Consider the following 25,794-nt stretch of genomic DNA (forward strand, 5'->3'; position numbering starts at 1 on the left):
TGCACCACCCAGAGAAGCACACTTTGTGAGGACTAATGGGAAAGAGCCCGAGCTGCTGGAGCCCATTCCATACGAATTCATGGCCTAGTGTATAAAAGAAATAAAGGACCCAACTGCAGAGCTTTTCCTTAGGTTCAAAAAAAAAAAAAAAGAATACCTTTAATCCCAAATACTGAAGGTAAAGTTAGTTTATAGAAAGTAGCACCATGTTTGAAAGTGATGTCTAATTGAGTGGCAAAGTGGTGAATCAGAGAAAGATTTGACAGCATAGGATATGCCCAGTTCTCACCAGAAGAGAGAGAAAAGAGAAACTACGAGAGAGGGAGAAAAAGACAGACAGAGAAAGAGAGAGAGAGAGAGAGAGAGAGAGAGAGAGAGAGAGAGAGAAGGCAGTTTTAACTGGAAGAGTTTTACAGAGAGAGAACTGTAACAGTACCCAATACTCAAATCAATCCCAGCAGCATTCCTCACTGCCCACACTAATGATGTTCTGGGTTCTTGATTGAAAGACACGTGCACACAACCTTTATATTTTTGATATGCCTAAAACAGCTCAATGGTTGGGCCACTTCCTAACCTCCATGTGGCTAGTCTACCTCTCTCTAATATTCCCAAAGTATTACGTACTAAAATCTGTATTTTATCTTTGTTGTCCTGGACCCAGTCAGACAGCCCTCTTGGGGCCGCTCTCCCCTGGCTCCTACATGATGGCGATGATCTCTGTCCTGCAAATGCTCAGGCACAGCATCTCCTCTCCTCCACCTCTCCTGGCATGGCGGATCTCCCTTTTCCTCCTTCCTCTCTGTACCTAGCCCGGGAATCCTAAAAGTCCCACCTCTTTCTGCCCTGTCCAACCACTGGCTGCTGACAACTTTATCAATCAAAACCAATTGGAGGCAGGGTCCCTCGGTGTCTAAAGTTCAGATGTGTAGATTCATGTGTAATTTGGGGGAATCCAAATTAACATAATACCAACAACATTAGACCAATCTCACTACAGAAAACAAGCCAGACACAGATGAAGACATGAGTCAGAGAGTGAGGAGGAACCAGAAGATTAGAACAGATTGCCAGAGTTAGTCTGAAGCCAAGTAGAGTAATTCAGGAAAGGCAAAAAGAAACAAGATTGAATCAGTCAGCTTGGAGAGGAGTTTGAGCCAGAACAGCTCAGCTACCCAGAGATCAGAAAGAAGTAGGAAAGAGTGAGCTTATTCAGCAGCAAATCTCAGAAGCTGAAAATATTCAAGGTCTAGATTAGATAGTATGGAGGCTAGAAGCTTCCAGGACTAGGCCTAGGTTAGCTGACGGAGGCAGAAACAAAATGGGATCTCAGAGAGCCCGCCAAGATGACAATTAGAGGAGGATAAAAGTTACTTTTACATCCAACCCTTGCCTGTGGATGAGATTCCCTCCTTGCCTTCTGGCCTCCTCACCTTCTGGCCTGCACAAAAGACCTGGCACCAGGTGCTGAGTCTCTCCTCTGGCTTAGTCAGGCTAAGCTCCTGACCCCTATTAAATATAGTGATGGCCCACTGAATGGCTTGTGTCTTCCTCTGGTCCTCCCTGAGTCCCGAGGACGCTCTCAATTACAGGCTGCAGTGACATTTTTCCTCCCTGCCCCTTCTCTCATCCATGGGCATGGTGTCTTCTCATAGCCTCCCGTGCCCCCTTGGGATGCCTCTTAGAAAATCTCCAGCCTCTACACCTGGCACCTAACCTGTAGAACCCTAAACTTGTCCACCTTTGCTATTGAATTTGACCTCAGTACCCACATGCCTGACAGCTTCTTTGCTAGGGTTGGAAAGGATGAAATTTTGCTGTCACTTCACTCCCATCTTGATTAAAAGCGACCACATTACATTTAAGCCAACCAAGGGAGAGTAGAAGAAAAAAAAGCAAACACAACTCCTTTTAGCTATAAAGTCCATACGATTCTGTACTAGTTTTGGGCATCCTAACAAGCCAGTCTCTTCTTTTCCTGCCTGGCCTCTTCAGGTTCTATTTCTCCCTCCTTATTGATAGACCACCAATCGACCCTCTTGGGCACCCATTTTCAGCCCACAGGAACTCCTAGTTCTCCTGCTGTTTGCTCCCACTCTGCCATGGGATCCCAGTTACCCACCCCGACCCCTGTGCAGCCTAACCCAGCCACGGTTCTCTCTCTGTGAGACGTTGCCAGGGTAGACAGCTTTATCAGGGGACTTGTCCCCTACATGTTAAGTGAACACTCACAGACAAAAGGATTGGAATCCTATACTGCTGATCCTTCCACCTTTTTTTGTTTTTGTTTTTTGTTTTTTTGTTTTTCGAGACATGGTTTCTCTGTGTAGCCCTGGCTGTCCTGGAACTCACTCTGTAGACCAGGCTGGCCTCGAACTCAGAAATCCACCTGCCTCTGCCTCCCAAGTGTTGGGATTAAAGGCGTGTGCCACCACTGCCCGGCCATCCTTCCACCTTTCTTAAAGAATTTCAATTATTACCTAATCTTACAACCTTCCTTTCCAGGGTATTTATATTCTTCAACAACCTTCTCCCTGAGAAGCACAGGCCAGTCGGGGACCAGACTAGAGCACATGTAGATGAAGTCCGGATAGCATGGTGACTCCTGGCCTGTCTCTTTCTCCAAGCCTATCCTAAAAGCATTTCTTTTCCCAGAGTTTCCCTGATATTAGAGCCAAACTTAAACATCTAGAGAGGGAGCTCCTAACTCCACAGGAAGGAGTCTTAGTGGTGGTCTTTAAAGTGGAGCGTAGAAGAGATTGAAAAATCTCCAAAACAAAACAATACCTAAGGTTGGCTAAGACCTTTCAACCAGTCACGGCAATTTCCTGGGCTTCCTGACTTCCCAAAGCCTTTGGGTTCCTGCCTCAAATGTGGTCAGGAGGGCCACTGAGCCCAAGTCAGCCCAAACACTTGCAAACCTCCACCAACCACGTCCAAGGTGTCATCAAGAACAACACTGGGAACATCCCAAGATGTCAGAACCCAGTAACAGGAGAAAGCCAGATCCAGTTGAGCTACCTTCTCCAGAGGATGAAGCTTAACCTAAAGAATCCGAGCCAATTGACCTCGGAGTCTCATTTGAATTCAATTTAAGCAGCAACTGCCTTAGTACCCCAAAGATGCAACTGACCTCATGCAGGGATTGGTAAAAAGGACATCGGGGTCAAGAAAATATCAATGCTGAATCATGAGCACGGAGCTAGTTCCATCCAGCCACTGGAGGTTTGATCTTCACATGTTATATGTTACCAGGGACGTGGGAGTCACTTGCTGCAGCTGATGTGTCCAAGTCCTCCTGTCTCTCGACACCAGTGCACCGTAAGGATGGCCCTGCTTATGAAACATCTGCTCTACATAAAAGGGTGAAGGAGAGGCCTCTCCCAGCCCTTGAGATGTCCTCCATAGTTAGCCAGTGCTGCACACTCGTAAATGGGCTCGTGGTTGGATCATCTGAGAAGATTTGCAGTGGATTGGAACAGGTTAAACAGAGTGAAGACCCTCATAGTTACCCTAGGAAAGTCTGGGCATGTGGAAACAGCTACATATTTCAATACCTATCCACCCAGTGTGGCCATTGATTGCCTCAACTCTCAGCCCTGGTTGGGATCCCTACTGTTTGGATCCCCCTCAACTAGATTCTGATCACCTGGGAAAGAGGTCATGGACCAGATCTGAATGGTGGCATCATGGACCCAAATGACAGCGTATGTGCTGATTAAGCAATACTTGGAACAGTGCATGGATGGAACAATTGCCTTACCACAAGCTGCTTTTGAAATACAAAGCTTCCTGACTGTGGAGAAGAATCTCAAAAAGCCCACAGGTGAATGTTCAAGTTTACGGGCACTCTTCCACACAATGATACCATCAAGCTGCTCCAAGAGAGTTCCCGAATGTGTCAGCAGCAGTGCTTTTCTGGGATAAGGGCGAGAGTGCAGTGATGATGGCATCCAAGGCACCTGTGATCCCACATTTGCCAGAGCCTTTACTACACCGGGATTGAGAGCATCAAATAATCAGATGAGGGACAGGCGGAGAAATGAGTCCTGGGGTCCAGGCTGTTCTCAAGAGTTGTTGATGTTACTGGATTTACCATGAAAAAGTGAGCCAATGCTATAAATTTAAAAAAGAAGAAAGGAGGACATTGGGCTGCTGATTGTACCTGTGGCCCTCACAGCATGGGAACATCAAAGCTAGATCATCCTCAAGTCAATGTCCTATGTCTGGCCGTAGAAAACTGAGGGGGCTGGGCTCCCTTGGCTCAACCATTGCCATCTTCAACAAGGAGGCTTGGATAGTCATCACAGTATCAGAACGACCCATCTCCTTCCTTCCTTCTGGACACTGGGGCTACTTACTCAGTGGAGTTTGCTGGACCTATCTCTCCTTGTTCCCTTATTATCAGGATAAGGGGACAGCCTTGCCAGCCTTACCAAACCCCATCACTCAGCTTTTTCTTTAGGGGTGTTTAACCTTACCTAATCTTTCCTAGTGGTACCAACCTGTCCTGTCCCCTTGTTGGGAAGGGACCTCTTAGCCAAAGTGAGAGCCTCTACTTCCTCTGTCGCTCCCCCACTTGATCCCAGCCCCACCCTTGAATCCAGGCTCCCAGGCCATTCCCCTCCTCCTCTAGCAGAGAAACATGGTCTTTGTCTCTTCCTCGAGGAGGAATGCTGCTTCTGTGTTAACCAATTGGGTATGATAAAAGTTAAGATCCAATAACTTCATACAGATCTCCAAAAATTTAAGAAACAGCTCGATGCCCCTGGACAGTGGATCATTAACAGTCTGTATGGAATTAGATACTACCCTTCTTAACCCGTTTCTTTTCTTATAGTTTTTTTTTAAAGATTTATTTTATGTATGAGTACACTGTAGCTGTCTTCATGCACACCAGAAGAGGGCATCGGATCCCATTACAGATGGTTGTGAGCCACCATGTGGTTGCTGGGATTTGAACTCAGGACCTCTGGAAGAGCAGTTAATATTCTTAACCACTGAGCCATCTCACCAGCCCCCGTTTCTTCTTTTCTTAATCCTACTAATTACACCCTGTATTATAAACTTGTCTAGATTTCTTCAACAACAGATCCAACAACTGGCTCTTAGCCATGGAGCCAGAGGCCTGCAATTCATACTAGTGTAATTTTAATCCAGCAACACGATTCTTCTGATCACATCAAAAGCCCTTCTAGGTCTGTGTGATCTGGCTGGAATGTAGACACATCCTTAGTATACATCTTTAATCCTTCTGGCTGGAAATCTTTAGTACATTCCTTTAATTCCAAACAATGATGTCTAATTGAGGGATAGACAAGGTGAAGAATCAGAGAAAGATTTGACAGAATGATTCAGAGATAAGATATGCTCAACTCTCAGGAGAGAAGCTATTTAAGAGCAGTGAAGGGAGAGAGAGTTTAGTTGAGTCAGCTGGGAGGCAGTGTAGTGAGTGCACTTCAGTGCAGGCCAACAGAGGCAGCTGAAGCCAAAGAATAAGAAGGGACCAGAGGTAGTTTGAGAAGCCAGATTGAATCAGTCAGCTTAAAGAGGTGTTTGAGCCAGAACAGCTGAGCTGAACCAGCTGGTCAGAGTTCAGAAAGAATTAGAACAGGTGAGCCTATTCAGAAGTAAGCCTCTAAGATGACAATTGCATCTGTCAAATAAAAGTTACTTTCACACACTAAATTCTATAAGAAAGCAGGCTGAACAAGCTATGGAGAGCAAGAGAGTAAGCCAGTAAGCAGCACTCCTCCCTGGCCTCTGCATCAGCCCATGCTTTCAAGTTTCTTCTTGACCTGGCTTCCTTCCGGTAATGAGCCACATGCACAGGGAGGGAGTGCTAACTGGGAAATGTGTGAGATTTTGAAACCTCAGAGCCCACCCCAATGATACACTTCCTTTAACAAGGCCAAACCCCTTAATCCTTCCCAAACAAGAATTCAAATATATGAACCTATGGGGGGGGCATTCTGATTCAAACCACCACAAGTGGCACTACCAGATACATTTGGACTATAAGAGGAACTATCAAGGACCAGGGCCTAGGTCTTAAAGGCAAGGACCTCATAGGTGGAAAGAGGAAGAAATCAGGAAACTTTGGTAGCCAAGCCAGTTGACCTGGCTTCTCCCTGGGACAGACTACACTGCACTAGCTGTCCCCCGTCATAGGCTGGAGCTGCTTCTCTAGGTAGGCTAGAAAACTTAGTCACTGTTCTGTGGCTATGAAAAGATACCCAAACCAAATGTGTGTGTGTGTGTGTGTGTGTGTAATTGGAGGCTTGCTTACAGTTTCAAAGGGTTAGTCCATGATCAAGAAAAGAAGGAGGCAGGTATGGCACTGGAGCATCAACCAAGAACTTACGTCCATGGCAGCAGAGAGAGAGGAGAGAGGAGAGGGAGAGAGGGAGGGGGGGGGAGGGGGAGAGGGGGAGAGGGAGAGAGACAACTGGGAAGTGTTCGCGCTTTTGAATCCGCAAAGCCCATGCCCAGTGACACACCTCCTTCAATAAAGCCACACCTCTAAATCTTTCCAGACTAGCCCACCAACTGGGGCCCAATCATTTGCATATATGAGCCTGTGGGGACCATTCTCAGTCGAACCACCACAGGAATGCGGTGAGGGAAGGGCAACACTAACATCTTTCCTTCTCTTTTTCCTTGCAGATCCCAACCAATCCCCACAGTACAAGCAGTCAGCTACCTCCTGGGCAGAACTAGACCCCCAAAACTTTTTTTTTAATGAGATAGGGTTTCACTGTGTAGGCATAGCTGTCCTAGAACTCACTATGTAGAGATCATACACTACATAGAGATCACTGGCCTTGAATCCAAAGATCTGCCTGCCTTTGCCTACAGAGTACTGGGATTAAATGTATGCACCACCATTGCCCACCTGACCCCAAAACCTGAAGTGGTCTTTTTCTGCCAGGAAGCTGGGTCTCAATATTCCCTAAAGGGGAGTGGGGATGGCCTCCCAGGGGGAGCTCAATTATGCTGTCTTGCAACTAGATCTATTTTATAAAAAGAGAAGAAAAACAGTTAAAGGTGTCCTATATGCATAATTTTTCTCTCTCTGGAACTACCCTCAATTAGTCAAGGAAGGCTAACCAACATATGTTTTGCTGGATGTTGTGAGCAGGACAAGTCTCTTTTCCTTAAAGGTTAGGTGTCCTTTCCAACCCCACTTTTTTTTTTTCCTTTTACCTCTGATTCCCACCCTTATTCCAGAAGTTCCAAGATTCTATATTAAACCTTGAAGTAGAAACTTCTAGTTTCTTCGGAAAATCAGTTGTGTTGGTATTTTACTGGGGCAGACACATGAAGGAGCGTTTTCCTGAAGCAGATAGAGGTGAAAGGATGTTTTGTTAAATCAAACCCATGATAGGACATATGATGTTAAGGACCCAACAGACAGTGGATGGCGCTGGATGGTGCTGGTATGCCTTGCAATTGTTATGACTTCATAGAAAGAAACACAGCAAACAGCTCCTGGTGGTGCTCTGGAAGCTTTTGGCTGCTTCCAAGGCCTTGGGCCGATTCACAAAGTGATGCCAGCTAACACAGAGTCACATGGAGTTTTGATAAGTCAGTCTAAGGGGGTGTATTGCTGAGGCAGGACCTGTGGGAGGGAGTATAAACAGGACTCAACTGACAGTGACAGCTTGCATAGAATAGCTAACTTTGGAGCGCATTGTTGGTCTCTTGTCTTCACTGATCTTCACGTTCTTGAGGCATGGCAGAGAACTTCTCCTGGCATCCATGCCGGTCGTGGTCATCCCTGCAGACTCCTGTCGATTATTAAAATCTAAGGCTACAAAACTCTACTCAAAGTATATGTGTTAGGGTCCAAGAATTGCTGAAGGGCCAGGCGGTGGTGTCGCACGCCTTTAATCCCAGCACTTGGGAGGCAGAGGCAGGTGGATTTCTGAGTTGGAAGTCAGCCTGGTCTACAGAGTTCCAGGACAGCCAGGGCTACACAGAGAAACCCTGTCTAGAAAAACAAAACAAAACAAAACAAAACAAAAGAATTGAAGGAAGACACCAGACTCAAATAGTATGCAAATAGTATGCAAATAGTATGCAAATAGTATGCAAAGGCAAAGAATGTTTCTTTCTGCAGAAATAACCAACATGCAGGGGTCAATCATTCCTCAAAATGGTGGCCACCAGAGGAACTCACCCCCCCTTTATGCGGGGCTAGGGGAATTTTCCAGAATTAAGTACCCTCTAATATGATTGGAAGAGGGCAAAGCAGTGACATTAGTACAGTTTTGATTGGCTGCTATGTTAGTTTCATTATATTCAATGAGACCTTGAAGATGTTCGGAAACCAGCTGAGTTCTGTTCTTGTTATCTCCTCTGGCCAGGTGTCCCAGGAACAGACTCAGTTCCAGACTTACCTTTCCCAAGTCAGGGCTGTCACTCATCAGTGACCCATTGTTAGTGGGTTCCTCTGAGGAGCCCAGAATACCTCTCAGGGAATTGAAATTTTTTTCCAAGGTTTTTTATTTCTTAGTGCCCCTCTCATATGTAGCCTTGAAGCTGAGTCCTGTGATGTAAGGGCTTAGGATTCCGTGTGGTCTCTAACTGACAGAGCATAGAGGTCTTTGGCTTTAATTTTTTTCAATCCTAGTTTTAATTATGATTCTTAAATGCTTTAACCTCCCTTCTAGTCCACCACCCATGAGAGGTAGTGGAAAAGAAAGGTTATTAGGATATAGGGGAAGTAGACATATTTAGAAATTGTTCTTTGGAGCAAATCCCATCTACATTGTCAGGAATTCAGCAGTTCAGTTCAGAGGTCAGCAGTGGCAGCTCAATCCACTTGCAAATACTTCACAAATTTACCAGCAGTCCAGTTCAGTAGTGTCGAGATAGCAACCATCAAACAGCAATGGTGGCATGACCTAGCAGAAACAGCCAGGCCTCAGCTAAAACAGCATGAGTCAGCAGGAGGGATTAGGCCAGGAGAAGTTCTTTGCTGTGCTCTCTCAAGGAAGTGAAAATCATTCAAGACTCAAGACCAAGAAGCATTGCAAAGCTAGCTATGCAAGCAAGCCCCCCTCACTGCTGAGTCCTATACTCCCTCCAAATATCACATCTTCCACGGATGTTGCCTCAACATGTCTTACCTCAGCATGTGAGTCTGTCTTAGCAAAACTTCACGAGTCTGTATCAGCTGACATCACTCTTGCCAAGAGTCTACAGAAGTGTCAAGAAGTCACAAGAACCACATTAGATTTTTTTTTGGTGCATTTCTTGTTGGGAATTAGTTCTAATGCTTTGTCTTAATTCAGCTCCCAAAACAGCACTTCCAGACCTGAGGGTTCCTGCTCTCAGCTAGCTTTGATTTGTAATAAAGAATTGCCCTACAGTCAATGGCTGGGCAGGGAGACAGAGTGGGACTTTTAGATTGCTCAGATAAGGGACAGGGGGAGAGAGGAAGGCCGGGTCCATTACCCGGGGGGGGGGGGGGGGGGGGGGAGGGGGAGCAAGGAGAACAGACTTAAAGGCCCACTGCCATGTAAGAATCCAGAAAAGTGGCCCTAGGGGCCACTCCCTGAAATGTGTCTGGAGTAGCAGAGAAGAAATATAGATTTTAAAATATATTAACCCAGGAATACCAGGGGGGAGTGTGTGCTAGCTGCAGGGAGGTTTAGAAGTGCCCAACCATTGAGCTAGTCAAGACATCAAAATTAGCTGGCACGCACTGTGTGTGTGTGCGTGTGTGTTTTACTTGAGAATCCAGAGAGCTCTTGGGCGGGTGTAGCATGCACAACCTACTAGGAGCCAAATCTCTTTAACTAATTCACCACTACAGGTTCTCTCTACAGAATCACAACAAAGCAAGCTCAACAACAGAGTGTAAGAACCAATGCATATGAGTCATGAGCAAATAATCCTTTATGCGTCCTTCATGTGCTTGCTTTAGCAAAACATTCTTTTACCTGTATCCACTTCAGCAAAACTGTCAGGAGCCATAATGGGACAAGCTAATAATTAGCAGTTGATCATCCTGAAATGCTTGCCTTATATAATCTGCGACAAGTGTGCCCCATCAGCAAGGCTGTGGTGGATGTATTTTAGGAAAGATACTGCTATTAATATGCTTTTCCTATTATTATTATTATTAAACATACATAACAATCACTAAGCAATAACACACCCCTTTGGAGCAGATCTCTGCAGACCCACGAAGATGTACTGTCTTGTAGTGATGCTATATAGACAAATAGACAACTTCTTAAGTCTTAATGATCCTATAAGAATTCCTAAAATTATATCAATGATTATTTATCTCTTTTCATAGTGGGCCTGGTGTTATGTCCCTTTCTGATAGTCAAAACTGCTATGAGAACTCTGCCAGTCTCCCAAGTGTCATCAGTTAACAGCCCTTAGATAGTAACCAGACTCTCTCCTGCTCAGAGCACATTCCAAGGTGGCTGTAAAACAATTAACCAAAGGTCACTAAAAGGGAACTCACGATTTATTATAAGTGCTAGGACAGAAGAGAAAATATTGCTTGGGTTTATCTATACAAAACTTCACTAATTTCTTAGTTATAGTTTTAAACCTTCGGTGAACCTGTGGAGCTAGACAGGTGATAGATGTTTAGTCAGATAATTACTCCTAATGGATATGCATGTAAACTTTAACTGTTGTAAACTTTTATTTCAATTTATGATTTGAATTTTGGTGTGAACTTGTGATGAACTTTGTAACATGTGATCAGGTACTCTGAATGATGTATAAGACAAAGGGACGTTCGTTAGCAACTCACTTCCTCACCTTCACTTCACTTTCTCTCTCTCTCCCACTCTTCTTTCTCTCTTCGCTTCTTCTTCTGCTCTCTCTTCTCTCTCTCTCTCCTCTCTCTTCTCTCTCTCTATTCTTCTTTCTTCCCTGCTTAGAATCTCTCCACTTAGAATTTTTCCTTTGTTAGAATTTTTTCCCCTTCCCCACTTAGGAAACTTTTTACACTTAGTAAAAAACTACAATAACTTCTTTAAGTGTCTTTTCTTCCTGCGACCTCAAACCAACAGACCTAAGTTAGAGCCCGGTAGTGCCTGCAGAGAGAGTACTAAGAATATTTGCCTAATTCTCTGCTGTCCCTGGGCTGAGGTGTTAAGTGGGTGTTAATTGCCAGAAACTGCAGTTTCTGGCCTCAGAGGATCAAACAGATAGTAGGTCAGCTACAGCAGACTAGTAAGTAAACTTTAGTAACGTAGAGAAGTAAACATTATTATACAGCAACCTTAAATATCTCATAAGACCAAAGTCTTACCCTGACTTACCCCCGCCGATGCTTTTCCAATTCCCATCCCCCTCGGCTGCCTCAAGAAGAACCAACAAGGAGGAGAAGAAAGATGATCACCTCCTCCCACCAAGCCGGGGCTGGCTCCCGGCACAAAACACTCCTTAACATGTTTGCTTTAGTAAACATCCTCACCTGTGTCTGCTTCAGGAAAACACTCCTTCAAACCCCAGCAAAACACCATCTGACACAACTGACTTTCCAAAGAAACCAGAAGTTTCAACTTCAGAGGTCAACAGGCTATAAAGTACATGTGAAATCTCCCCACAAGGATGTGTTCTGTTGACTGAGAATCAAAGTTAATGATAAAGGTCGAGGGAGGGAGAGTCTGGGATAAACATTCTAGGGGATTTGGTTGATGTCTGGCTCTACAGATAGCAAAGGTCACCAGGTCATTAACAACATCCATTCCCACCCTTCTGGGTGGAAAACAGGTATTCATTTCCTACTTTGAGGAACAACCCTGTGACTACATTTCTGGTCTCCCTGGTGATCTGTGGGTACAAGGATTTTTGTGCTACCAGGAGAGAGGCAGAGGCAGCAGATCTCTGTAAGTTCAAGGCCAGCATGGTCTACATAGAGATCCAGCCTAGCCAGGGCTACATGGAAGAGACCGGAGTGCTGACTTGTTTTATGTCAACGTGACATAGGCTATAGTCATTCGATGGACACTTCAATTAATAAAATGCTCCTGGACTGTAGGAAAGCCTGTAGGGCATTTTCTTAATTATTGGTTGATGTGGAAAGGCCCAGACCATTCTGGCATGTGCTCCTAAGTTCTGTAATAAAGCAGGCTGAGCAATCGATGAGAAGCAAGCCAGTAGCCAGCATTCCTCCATGCCTCTGCATCAGTTCCTGTCTAAAGGCTCCTGCCCTGTTTGAGTTCCTGTCCTGACTTCCTTTGATGAACAGAGATTTGGAAGTATAACCTAAATAAACCCTTTCTTCCTCAAGTTGCTATTGGTCATGGTGTTTTATCACTCCCCCTGCCTCACACACAAGAGACACACACACACAGAGACACATAGAGAGACACACAGAGACATGAGCACGTGCTTGTGCATGGTCAGAGGTTCTTGAGGAAGATGTTCTAGTCCATAACACTCCCTTATGTAGGGAGTTCGGTAGATACCTAGTTAATGTGGTTAATGCAACAAGGCTGTTTTTCCTTTCTCTCCACACTCCTCAGATTCCATGGTGGACAACTTACTACTCTATCTTGGACTTGAAGACTACCTTCCTCTATGTTTCCTGATTGCATGCACCTCAAGGACAGCGAAGGGCACTTGTGACTATCACATGGAAGGATGATAAAATGTCAGATTCTCCTAACAGAAGGGCCTGAAGTGATCCTTAAGGTCTTCCCCTCTCTCAACCTTGCTACATACCTTCCTGACAGGGAATGCTATGACTTATGTCAAGAGGCCTTGCTAGGAGTTTATGCTACCAGACTTCATCTTAGAGAACAGCCCTTGGAAGAGCCAGATAGTTCATTTGAACAATAGAACTCGTAGGGATGGATATTATGCAGTGACCACCAAACTTTGTGACTTGTTGGGTCTAGCTTCCTCCCAGTTAACACATGCGTTCAGCTGGCAGAGCTTATTGCTCTAACAAGGGCTTCGACCCTTAGTAAGAGAAATGGGTGAGTAGTTATCTACACTTTGGTGGTTTGGATGAGAATGGCCCTTATAGGCACATATATTTTAATTGCTGGTTTAATTTGTGGACTATTTAGGAAGGAACAGGAAGGTGTGGCCTTCTTGAAGGAGCTATACAATTGAGGATGAGCATTGAGGTTTTATTTTTATTTCATTTCATTAATTTTATTTTTGTTTTGTTGTTTTGAGACAGGGTTTCTCTCTGTAGCCTTAGGCTGTCCTGGACCTCACTCTGTAGACTGGCCTGGCCTTAAACTTGGAGGTCCACCTGCCTCTGCCCCATGAGTTGCTGGGATCAAAGATGTGTAGCAGCCCTGCCTGGCTGGTTTTAAGGTTTTAAAAGCCCATGCCAAACTCAGCCCCTACCCTCACCCCCTTTCTCTGAGATTTGGGCTTATGAATCAGATGTAAGTTCTCAGCTCCTGCTCTAGCGCCATGCCTGCTTGCCTGCCACCATGCTCCCTCCCATATGGTCATGGACTAACCCTCTGAAACAGTAAGCAAGCCCCCAATTTTAAGTTTCCCTGGTCATGGTATCTTTTTACAACAATAAAATACTGACTCCAAATATGCATACATGCTACCACATGGCCACCTGGAAGGGAAAGAAACTGCTGACCACCTTGATGACACAGATAAAGACTCAGAAGGGCTCTTGAACTCACTAGATGCATCTTTGTTTCCCCAGGATGCTATATTCATGGACTGTATGGCAGTTTGAATAGTAATGACTCCCATAGGCTCATATTTGAATGCTTAGGGAGTGGCACTACTAGAAAGTGTGGCCTTATTGGAGGAAGTGTATCACTACTGGTCGTGGGCTTTTGGGTTTCAAATGCTCAAGCCAGGCCCAGTGTCACACTCTCTTCCTGCTACCTGCTGATCTGGATGTCAACGTCTCAGCTACTTCTCTGGCAACATATCTGCATGCATGCCACCATGTTTCCACCATGATGACAGTGTACTAAACATCTCAGCTTGTAAGCCAGTCCCAATGAAATATTTTCCTTTATAAGAGTTGCCGTGGCCACAGTGTCTCTCCACAACAACAGAAGAGTGACTAGGACACACTGCTGAGGGGACTGTGTAGAAGAGGAGCCAAGTATTGAGGAGCCACCAATCAGACACTGTTGCTGAGGCTGTGGTCCTTAGAATAGAAGGCATGGTCACTCTTCTGTGGGAAGTTTCTCTCCTACCCGCTGAAAGGCCCCATTATACTCCCTCCAGGGTAAAGGAGGCTCCAGGACAGGGTATAGTCTGGGTCCTTGTGATGGTTGGCCACCTCTGGTTGTCCATGGATGCCTCAGTGCCTACACTCAACTTTATAAACTCTGTGCTAAATGTACCACACAGGAGTGGAAAATTCTTCAACTAGTTAACAGAATGTATGTCTGGCATGGTGTCATATGCCTTTAATGCCAGCAGTTGACAGGCAGAGGCAGGCATCTCTCTGTGTGTTCAAGGCTAGCCTGGTCTCCATAGAGAGTCATCTATGTCATTCTCAGTTATCAAACTCATAGGATTTAGGTATGGTTGTCCAGAATACCAGTCTTGTGGTCATGGGATATTTCTAGGCAATTATACAAAATAAAACCCAAGGGGATTTTATTTTCTTCATAGACTGTTAGAGAATGACATTCGACTCTATCTCCAATGAGAATGGGATCCTGACTTTGCCCAGACATCGCTTCTGATGTCCATTCCCATCAAAGAGTATGTCTGATACATGGGAGGTGGCATTTTCTGCTGGGAGGGGATCCCTAACCATACCATTAGCCTCACTGATCTCTCGTGTGAACATTTGAAGCACTTCCAGTACACCACAGGGCTCTGTACACTACATGTGTATGGCTCAGTGCAGTCTGTTGCACAGAAGCCATTCACCTCACTGGACAAGGCACTAATTATGATGTTGAAGCAGTCTCTTCATTAACCATGTCTCTTGATGTTCCCCATGAATGGTGGCCCACCTCTGAGCTCAAGTCGGCTGGGGAGCAAGCTTCTTCATGGGGTCCACCTTGCTATGAGCACAAGTGTTTAGGAAATCACCAGCCTCACTGGCCCTTGTGAAAATCCAAACAGATAGCATTTTAGTTGGTTTCCTGGTTGTCCCCCTCTTCTAATAAGGGTTAAGCTACTGCATTTTGGTGTTTGGTTGTTTGGTTGTTGTATTGTTGACCTTGATTTCAAGTGCTGGGATTAAAGGTATGTGCCATCATACCCTATTGCAACTGTTTTCAGTCACAGTTTTGGTAGGATTATAGTTACTCTTAACAGTTTCACTTTAAATGTTACAGATGCCATCTCACCTGCATAGCACCCCGTCACCAAAGGCTGTCCTACACCCAAAGCTATAAAGCCATCTGAGTGCTAGTGCACCCCTCTCGATTGGTCCAAGAGACCCTTTTGATAACCCTTCTTTCCAGCCAATACACTAAAAATGCTGTTCCCATCTCAACAGGAAACGGGTCATCACCTCGATGACCCCATTCCCAAAGGCAGTCAGTGTCTGCCTTTCAGAGGGTTGAAGAGGTCAGGGGAATTTAGACTGATCAGGAAAGCAGGGAAAGGCCCTTGGAGAGGGATTGTTTCTCCGTCTCCTTGGATGTTATAATTGGCCAGTTGAAAGAAATGCCTACTGGTGGGAGGAAAATATCCTACTCAAGGAAGGATACCCCATGCCCAGGGAAAAGAGGGAGGGGGCAGGATTCTATAAACCAACTTGGAGCTCCCTTGAGGGCTCACACCCCTGTGGGAGCTATTGGTTCTAATACAGTCTGCCAGACTTCACACTCCTCTCCTCCTCTCTGTGTCTGTGCTGGGCTTCACGCTCCTCTCCTCCTCTCTGTGACTGTGCTGGGCTTCTCGATCCTCTCCTCCTCTCTGTGACTGTTCTGGGCTTCATGCTCCTCTCCTCCTCTCTGTGACTGTGCTGGGCTTCACGCTCCTCTCCTCTCTGGCTGTTGCTTCAGTTTCCTGTGCCTGAGGATGTTGACTTCACTCCCATTTCTCTATCCCAGCCTCCGCTTCTGTCAAGTTCCTCTCTGGTGGTGGCTGATCTTGGTCATCAACTTGACTGCATCTGGAATTAGCTAAAACCCAAGCTGCTGGGCACTCCTTCCAGGGCTGTTCTCCATCAGACTATCTGAAGCAAGAAGACACACCTGGAGTCTGGGCTGCTCCTGTAGATGCTCACATAAGAGGACACGGAAGGTGACTGCATTTGTCTGAGGACCCTTACAAGCTGGCAAGTCTGCCCTTCCTGCTCATGCTGTATTAGAACTACTCTCTGGGATTTGAACAGAGACTGAAGACCAGTAGGTCTTCAGGGAACCTCCAGGCCTCCAATGCCAGCCTGGGACTGCTAAGACATCCAGCTCCTTTCACAGCTCAGTCTTCTGCCTTTCTTAGATATCCAATACTTTGTCCTATAGAATTAACTCATTAGATCCCCTAGATAACGGTCCCTTACCCCTGGAACCATGAACAGAGGAAGATCAAGAACCTTTTCAGAATATGTTTCTAACATGCTTTTTCAAAAAATTGCCACAATTGTAATCCGAGCACTCAGGCTGAGGCAGGAGGCTTGCTTTCAGTTTGAAGCCAACATGGTCTACATGGCTTCTAGACAAGTCAGGGGTATATAGTAACGCTATATCTGGGGTGGGGTCTAGTTCAGCATGAGCTGGGGGAGCTGGACTGTGCCTCTAGCATAAGCTAGCTTGGTTGCACTATTTGTCTTACTGCCTGTGGAGACTGCCTCTGTGATGGCTATTCTTGGTTGTCAACTTGACTACATCTGGAATTCACTAAAACCAAATGGCTAGACACATCTATAAAGAGTTTTCTTCTTATCCTCCTCCTTTCTCCTCTTCTCCCACTTCCTCCTCCTCCTCCTCCTTTTAGACAGGATTTTTCTGTGTAACAACCTTGGATGTCCTTGAATTTGCTTTGTAGACTAGGCTGGTCTCAAACTCAGAGATCCTCCTACCTCTGCCTCATGAGTGCAGGGATTAGAGTTATATGCCACCACTGCCCAGTGAGGGATTTTTTTCCCCTTAATTAGATTATTTGAAGTGGGAATACCCATTTCTCATCTGGATTTTTGAGGTGGGAAGATCCATCTAATCTGAGCCACACCTTCTGCTGGCAACCTATATGATTAGTAAGAAGGAAGCTTGCTCTTTTGGCCTGATAGCTCTCTGCTGCAAGTCCATTCCTTTACTGGCATTAGAAAGCCTAATTTGGGATTCCAGCATATACTGAAGACCAGCTAAGACATCGAGCCTGGTGGATGGAACAGCTATTGGATCCTTGGACCTTCCATTTATAGACATCCATTGATGGATTAATCAAACCACAGCCTGTAAGCCATTCTAATAAATCCCATATATATGCATATGTGAATATATCCATCCATACACACACACACATATGCGTACATACATACATATATGGGAGAGACGTGTGTGTTTGTGTATACATATGGGATTTATTAGAGATTCATTCTATAAGTCTGTTCCTCTAGAGACTCCTGACTAATAAACTCTCCTTCCCTTCATCCCACACGCTCCATTTTCAGTCCCCAGAACAATCTTGTTTGCCTATTTCCTGTGTGGGTGGGTTACTGGGCAGTTTCCTGCCAGGTTTGGAAGGAAGTAGCCATGTCAGTTGCATATTGCTGATTTGTCTCAGGTCCAGAGCCTGGCACTGTTCTCCCAGCCTTTCTGATGCTAGGAATGGTGAACCAGGTCTCCATTTCTACAGGATGTGCTCATTGTCATGCCTGGAGGCAACAAGACAAGACAGGTTTCAGTCTGTCCCCGTGAGCCATCTCAGCTACTAGGGTTCTTGCCTGCTGTGGTCTTGGTTCCCAACTGTCATAAAGACAATCTTACAGAATGTGTGCACATGTCAGACGCCTACATCGCACCCGTGTCCCCTCAGCTTCTGACCCCTGCCGCTCTGGGTGACCCAGGAGTTTGAGTTCTGCTGACCTCTGCTGCTGCTCCCGACAAGCTTTCCCATTCCCCTGAAGCATCTTCCAGACATCAGGGCTAGTCCCCGGTCTCCAGGCTTCTTTGTTTTGTCCCCAGCCTGACACTGTCTAGCAGGGCTGTCCAGTAAGTGTTGACAGGAAGATTTTAGATGAGGCTCTTGACATGTGACACCTCATTTCCGTCTTCAGCACCTACACCAGTGGTAGAGCCTCCATCTTTAAGCCAAGTGGCCAAAATGGCAGTTGCTGTTAAGAATCAGAGCCATCATCAAGTATATAGGTAACACAAACTGGGCTTGTATGTCGTTTCTTCTTCTCCTTCTTCTCCTTCTTCTCCTTGGGATGGGAGTGAAAAGTGAGTGTGATATGAAATTCTCAAATAATTAAAATAACATGAACAACAACAGCAACTAAGAATTAGAGCCATACACAGCTGCCTCAGGAATGGTGGCATAACCAGAATGCCTAATATGTACCGCCCTACATATAAAATCTGATGTCCCAAGCAGGTGATAAAGGTCCTCCAGCATCACCCCTTCCAAAACCCATGCTCAGTTGAGCCATACCTGGCAGAGGGACAAGTCCAGGCCAGGTTCTTGCAGACATGGGGACTTCAGCCTGTGGTCACTCTGGCTTCCATGCATAGAAAAGGGGCTTAGTAGTTTCTCCAGGGATGTCCAGAGGCTAGGAAGAAGGCAGACGTGGGTATCCCCAAAGCAGACCTGAGATCTGGGGGCTCACAAGGAGGAGGTAGCATGTTTACAGGTGTGTAATCACAAGAAAGTTGGTGTGGTGCGCTGCCACGCATGCGTAGTCTCCCTCCTGAAATCGCCATTAAACACCAGTAAGGCAAATGCCTGAGCAGCCGGTAACTGTCAAAAGCTGACGCAGCCCGACGCGTCATACCTGCCGAGACGCATCAGCCAGTAGAGTAGGGACACACCGACCCGATGGGTATATAAGGAGAGCTCCTCTTCCCCTCGGGGTCTTTCCTCTCTTCAGCTTCAATAAAGCTTGCTGCAGAAGGATCCTGACGTCCGAGTCCATTCTTGCTGGCGAGAAAGTGACGCGGGTCACAAGTTGGTCTTGACTCTACTTATAAGTAAGGAAACTCTGGCTCAGAGAGAGCAATCTTGGTTCCCCAATCAAAAGCTCCATGAAGCCAGATCCAGCACCTTGACCCTCAGCTTCCACCCAGCCCTTCTCATTAGTGGGTCCGGAGAGGCAGTACTTGGGCCTGGACTGCTTTACAGAAGTCCTCAGCCTCTTGGCTGCATCAGGCTACCTCTCCAAAAAAACCTTTTCCTTAGTCAGATGGCATTTGTGCTTGACTGGAATCCAGGACCATTGGGATCAAGACCAGGACGTAGTGAGGAAATGGAGCTGGAACATCAGAACATAATGTCATGGGGCACAAGGGTTCCAGCCTGTCCATTGGCTGCCTGTGTCTCATCCTAGGGACTCAACAGTTGAATCGGTAAAGTAAACCTTTTACACACATTGCTGTTGGAGTTGGAGACTAAGGCTGTGTACAGTGCTCTTCCTAGCTCCTGGCCAAAGGGAAATAGGAGTAGCTGACTAGGGTCATATAGCTTTAGCTTAGGATGTTTCTCAGGCAAGTAAACTCAGCAAGGAGGTAACAGACTCAGTAAGCACCCCAAGGCATGAGTGAGTCTGGTTGAACAGGTAGGGGAGGGCTTGGGGACCCTGGGCAGAAAATTTAGAACAACCACCATTCGAAGAAATGACAAAGTCCAGGAATGTGGAGGAAGAAGGTAATTCAAAAGAGTTTGGAGACCAGGACACAATTGACAGCAACCCAATTCAAACAGGCTTATCTACAGGGCAGTACAGCAGCCCTAGGGTGGTCAGGCCCATGAGCTACATTCACAAGTCTTTTGACATGTGTCCATTTCCTGCCTCCAACTCCCCAATCTTGATTCCTTTTCAGGTAGCCTTTCCCATTAGCAACTCTGCCCTTATATTCCTACCACTTGTGATCTTGAGGAAAGAACAGCTGTTTCTCAGTGGTCACCTCAGAAGTCCTCCAGTCACTTGGCATTGAATGATCTGCCAGCAAGAACCAATCTGTCTCGCTGAGCCATCTCTCCAGCCCCACATTGAAGCTAACAATTGACTTAAATACTCACTGGCCAGGTCTTAGGTCACATAACCACCCCTGGGGCTGGAGAGGTTCAGTATTCTCCCTGTAACCTGACATTGGGGTGGGCTGGGTCCCCAAAAGGACAATTACAATGGGTAGGGGTCCTGCTCTACTTTGCTGGCTAGTTTTATGACAACTTGACACAAGCTAGAGTCATCTGAGAGGAGGAAATCTCAAGAGAAAAATGCCTCTGTAAGATCCTGCTGTAGCAGGAGAGTGGTGGCTAATGTCTTTAATCCCAGAAAGCAGATCTCTTCGTTCAAGGCCAGCTTAGTCTACAGAGTGAATTCCAGGACAGCTAGGGCTACACAGAAAAACCCTGTCTCCAAAAAAAAAGACAATTTTAAATTAGTGATTGGCGGGGGGAGGATACAGCCTATTATGGGTGGTGGCTCCCCTGCGCTGGTGGTCCTAGGTTCTATAAGAAAGCAGGCCGAGCAAGCCATGAGGAGCAAGCCAATAAGCAACATCCCTCCATGACCTCTGCATCAGTTCCTGCCTCCAGGTTCCTGCTCTGGCTTCAATCAATGGACTGTGACTTAGGATATGGAAGCCAAATAAATCCTTCCCTCCCCAAGTTGCTATAATCATGGTGTTTTATCACACCAATAGAAATCTAACTAAGACATCTATTGAGGAGTGCCCTGGGTCCTTCAGTGTCTCCGAGGGCCAAGGCCTGGGGTGGAAGCTAGAAGCCAATGGGAGATGGTTGACAGGAAGGGATGGACTATAGAGCAGCATGTGAGGGCTAAGTCACTGGAAAGCAGGTACAGAGGTGGAGATTATGGAAAGACAATGAGGAATAAGGACAACCTGAAAGGCACCCAGGAGCTCATGGAATGTCTCCAGTGGGTTAGCAGGGCAAGAGTCAGGTTAGGGGTTTCATCAGGACTTGAAGAGCCACAGAGCCAGAGCCAACCCTTAGCCTTCAGGAAACCTCAAAAACATCCACAGAGCAGGGTAAGGCTGTTTCATAGGCTCAGCTGTCATGACCCTGTGGATTGAGCCATCTGGAAGTCATTGCCTCACTGACCAGCTTGTGGATGGCCCAGCCCAATTCAACATGATACCTGGCTATGCCCTTGGCAGGGAACCTTCAGCCAGCTACCAGACTTCAAGAGGCAGTGAAATGACCACTTTGGGTGGCTAAGTCTGCTTCATGACCACACATGCCAAGAAACACTGGTCCCTACCCACCCTCAGCCACTGGCAAGGCCCTTCTCTACTTTTTTTTTTTTTTTTAAAGTGATACAGGGAAAGAGCACCCTGTAAACATCATCTGCATCCTGTAAACCTCCTCTAACTCTGGTTCCAGCTCACTCCACCTTGTGTGTGTACATACTGTTCCAGAACCTTCTTGGTCTTCCATTTGGCAAAATTGTCCGTAATTACGTTGCACTAGATCCCGAGCGTTAATTCCCAACATGTAGAGGCCTCCTATCCTTTATGTGCTGGACACTGCAGCGACCCAAGGTTGGGAACCCACTTTTTTACAAGAGTTCTCCACTGTCAGGGCACAAGTCCCACCTCTGCCAGCGCAACCTGCCAGTCTTAATGACCCTCAACTCCCCAAGCAGCCTCCAGCGCCCACAAGACAACGACAATGGTCAAGGTTGGAACCGTTTATTGCGCCTAAGGAAGGCGGCGGGCGGAGCAAGGCGCCGCGCAACCCAAGCGCCGGGTGGCCATCGGCGGGCATGGTAGGCAGGCGCCGCCAGGCCATTGGCGCCGCCGGGCCGGTAACCATGACGACGGCCGTTGCCAAGGGTGAGAGCCAATGGAGGCGTCGCCAGGGCCGTTTCAAAAAACCTAAAGCAAACAGAACGCAGCATCGCTGGGGGAGGGGCGGGGGAGGGGACAGGGATCAGGGACCTGGGCCAGGCCGAACCCTACAGAACCGGTACACCAGGGGGTAGGGTTGGGGGTGGGGTGGGGAAAGATGAAAAACTCGACAATGTCGCCAGACACAAGGGCCATCACTTGCGGCCCTTGGGCACCTTAGGCACGCTGGGTTTGGCCGCCTTCTTCACCTTCTTCGTGCTGGCAGCCGCCGCCGCCGCCTTCTTGCTCTTGTGCGCGCGCCGCTCGGGCTGCGGCCTGGCCGGCGTTCTGTCCGCCGCCGCTGCCGCCGTGCGCGCGGGGCTGCTGGCCGCCGAAGCTCCACGCCGCTCCGCGCCGCCCTCCAGCTTCTTGCGGTTCAGCTTGAAGGATCCGTTGGCTCCGGTGCCCTTCACCTGCAGCAGCGTGTCGTTCTGCACCAGCGCCCGGATAGAGTACTTGAGGTAGGTGCGCCCGTTCTGCTGGTCGAACCATGCCACCTTCCTGGCCTCGGCGTAGATGCGCGCCAGAGACGAGCCGCCGCGCTCACCCAGTCTGCGGATGGTCTCCACCACCAGCTGGCTGTACTTGCCCGGCTGGTTCTTCTTGCGGTTCTTCCTTCTCTTGGGCTGCGTGGGCGCCGCAGGGCCGCTGGCCTTGGCCGTCTTTCGGGCCGTCCCGTCGGCGCTCGTCGGCGGCAGGGCCTCCTCCAGCTCCACCGACATGGTGGCCAGCGGGTTGGTGGCGGGCGGCGCGCGGTAGCCGGGGGGCCGCGCCGGGAAGAGGAAGGCGAGGGGCCGCGGCGGCGCCGGGGGACTAGGGGCGCGCGGCGGCTCCAGGCGGGAGCGGCCGCGGCCGGGCCTGGGACCGGGCGGCAGGGCTGAGGTGCGGGCGGGGGCCGGGCCGGCCGCGGCGGGTTTAGGGGGTGGGATGCCGGGGAGCCTGCAGGGAGCGCGGCGGGGCTGCGCCGGCTCCGAAGCTCTGGGCGTGCGCGCTGCGCTCTGGCTGAGAGCGCGCCCCGCTCCGCTTTTATTTCCCCGTGGCGGACCACGTTGAGAACAACAACAGCCTGGGCCCTGGCCAGCGCCAACTTGTGCTTCTTGGAGCGCCTTCCGCGGCCACTGGCTCCCTCGCCCGCGGCTCCCGGACGCGGATGCACCCTCAGCAGTGTGCCCTGGACAGCGTCCGAGCCCGCTGCGTTGCACAGAGGCGGACTGCGCCTAGGAAGGGCTCAGCGGAGGGGCACAGAGGTGTATACCCCAGGCTACAGGAGCGTGGAGGAGGGGGGCGCTCGGTTTGGAAAGGATTAGTGCGGGCCCCGGGCGAGACTCCAAGACCCAGAACTTTGCAGGCGGCAGACAAGAGTGCTCCTCAGGCATCTGAGGTAGTTCTGGGCCCAGGGGACCACAGCCCTACCCGCAGGAAGGGCATTAATTTGTCCCAACTAACACAGGGTACGCCCTCACGCGGCCGACAGGAGCAACGCAAAGACCGAGAGGGTGCTGGGGCGGGGGTCTCCTCTGGATCCTAAGGGGAACAACAGAAGGGAACTGCCTTGAGGTTGCACATCTGGAATCTTGGGCTTTGGACACCTGGCATCTCAAGGATGAGTCAGTGCTGGCAGGACCACAGAGGCCTCTCTCTCCAGACGCTTCCTCACCACACTCTGGTACCCCAGTTTGTGATGCTTAAGTAGCCGTCCCTGGTCCCCTAAGAATTAGATGGGGGCTCCAGGATGGACAAGTGGAAAGTAACCCCTGAGGCACCTCCCTAAGAGGGTGTGGCAGGGGACCAGCTTTACTGCAACACTTGGTGAGGGAGGACTTGGAGGTGAGGGTACAGGAAAGGACCTCAAAGCCTGGGAAGTAGGCCAACGGTGGAGAAAGGGACGTTCAGGCAGTGGCCAGCCTGTGGAGGACGTAGTAGATACCACTTAAAGTGGTCCAGGCCAGCTTTGTTCTGATAGGTGTCAGCAGTTCCCTGGCCTCTTGGGTGAAGAGAGTGAGCGACTGACTGTAGCTCAAGAAGGCCTAGATTCTTGGCCATCGGAGATGCCTTTCAAACTCAGTACTCCTGGGTGTACCTAGCTCCTCCCACCCCACCCCACCCACACACCCCATGTCCCCATCAAAGGAGGGTGGTAAAGAACATCAGGAAGTGGCCAGGGTTTAGCAGAGACCAGAGCCCGAGTCATCCCTTTGTGACTCTATAGTCATCAGGAGGAGGACCTATGGGCCTGTCGAGCTTTAAGGGACAGCAGGATAGGGTGCAGGCTCTCCTGGACTCACTACCCTCTCTTTCTTTAAATGCCATCCATGGGCTGATGACACTCGCTCCTAACTCCAGCCAACCAGGAGCCCACTGCTTCATGCCCTGTGCGCTGGGATGCTGCCCTCAGGCTCAGGTGGAAGCTTCAGTCAGGACTGGTGTCTTTCACCAGACTGTCTATTGGGCCTATCAGTCTGAGGTAAGATATAGACAAGGCAACATGAGAATAATCCCTCTTGTATCTAGTTTGTCTTTCTTGCTAAGAGTCAGGAAACTTCAATACAATCGGTAAATCCAAAATTGCCCACAGAGATGCCGGTTTTTTCCTAAGGCATCAAACCATCAAATAATTAGGCAAGAATGCTTAGAGCATTGAGTTGCTACCTTATTAGCAATTCTCTAATCCCTAACATCTAAGAATGCATCTCATAAAAACCTTATTTCATTCACAAAAGGAAAATTAAGATTTTAAAAGGTGAGCTAGTGCATATATTTTTCCTAAACTTTTAAACTTCGCTTGCACTTTAATGAAGTGGAAACAAGAGTTCTTTGGAAACTCGGTTGGATGGTGTTTTCTGGGGCAAATGTGAAGGAACATTTAGCTGAAATGGACACAGGTGAGAGGCTAAGGCAGACTCGTGAAGGAACATTTAGCTGAAGCAGACACAGGAGAAAGGATGTTCTGCTAAAGCAAGCACATGGAAGGACACATGATGGATTCTTTGCTAAACACATGCATATATTGGTCAGCATTACATTGTGTAGCATTACATTGGTGAGCTGCATTTGTTGGGATGCCATAGAAAGAAACGCACCAAAAAATCTTCTGGTGGTGTGCTGCATTCTCTTGCCACTTCTGAAGACTCAGCTTGATTGGCAGAGTGATGTCAGCTGAGACTGGTGCTGAGGCAAGACCCCAGATGAGATGTGACGTTTGGGAGGTGTAAATAGGATATGCCTAGGACTCGATGGACAGATGGACAGATGGACAGGGACAGAGGCTGACTTGGTCTTCGCTTCCCTGAGAGAGGCACAGCTGAGAACTTCCTGGCCATTTCTCCCTGGTTCCTCCTGCTGACACCAGCCAAGGTTGAGGCCTGGCTGTCTCTGCTAGGTAGTGCCACTGCCTGCTGATTCGTGCTTGCTATCCTATCCCAACTCTACCGAATTGGACTGCTGGTGTATCTGTGAAGTGTTTGTGAGTGGATTGAGCTGCCACTGCTGACCTGTGAACTGAACTGCCGATTTCTAGTCAATACAGACTGGAGTTGCTCCAAAGAACTTTCTAAACAGGTGCACTTTCCCTGTATCCTTTCTTTCTTACTACCTCTGGTGGGTGGTGGGCTTCAAGGGGGGGTTAAAGTGTTTGACTATCATTAAAAATAGGTGTTTGAAAAAAATTAAAGTTATTCTTTAAGCCTTGCTTAATCTTTAAACTGTATTGTAAATTATATTCTCTGAGGAATATAACTTGGAAAGTCATTGTAAAGATGTTAAGAATGTGCCTTCTGTGTGTGCGCATGCACTGCCCACATGTGGAGTGTGCCTTCTGTGTGTGCGCATGCAC

General features: G+C 47.9%; 1 protein-coding gene across 1 annotated transcript; it reads right to left on the bottom strand.

The window, feature by feature from the left end:
* Positions 1–21,748: 21,748 nt before the first annotated feature.
* Positions 21,749–22,804, bottom strand: LOC114634369 (histone H1x). The gene has a single exon (XM_028782986.1). The coding sequence runs from the start codon at positions 22,682–22,684 to the stop codon at positions 22,118–22,120; it is 567 nt and encodes a 188-aa protein (XP_028638819.1). The 5' UTR covers positions 22,685–22,804; the 3' UTR covers positions 21,749–22,117.
* Between the last annotated feature and the right edge of the window lie 2,990 nt (positions 22,805–25,794).

The sequence above is a fragment of the Grammomys surdaster genome, unplaced genomic scaffold (assembly GCF_004785775.1).
Source record: "Grammomys surdaster isolate TR1022 unplaced genomic scaffold, NIH_TR_1.0 948, whole genome shotgun sequence".
Classification (NCBI taxonomy): domain Eukaryota; kingdom Metazoa; phylum Chordata; class Mammalia; order Rodentia; family Muridae; genus Grammomys; species Grammomys surdaster.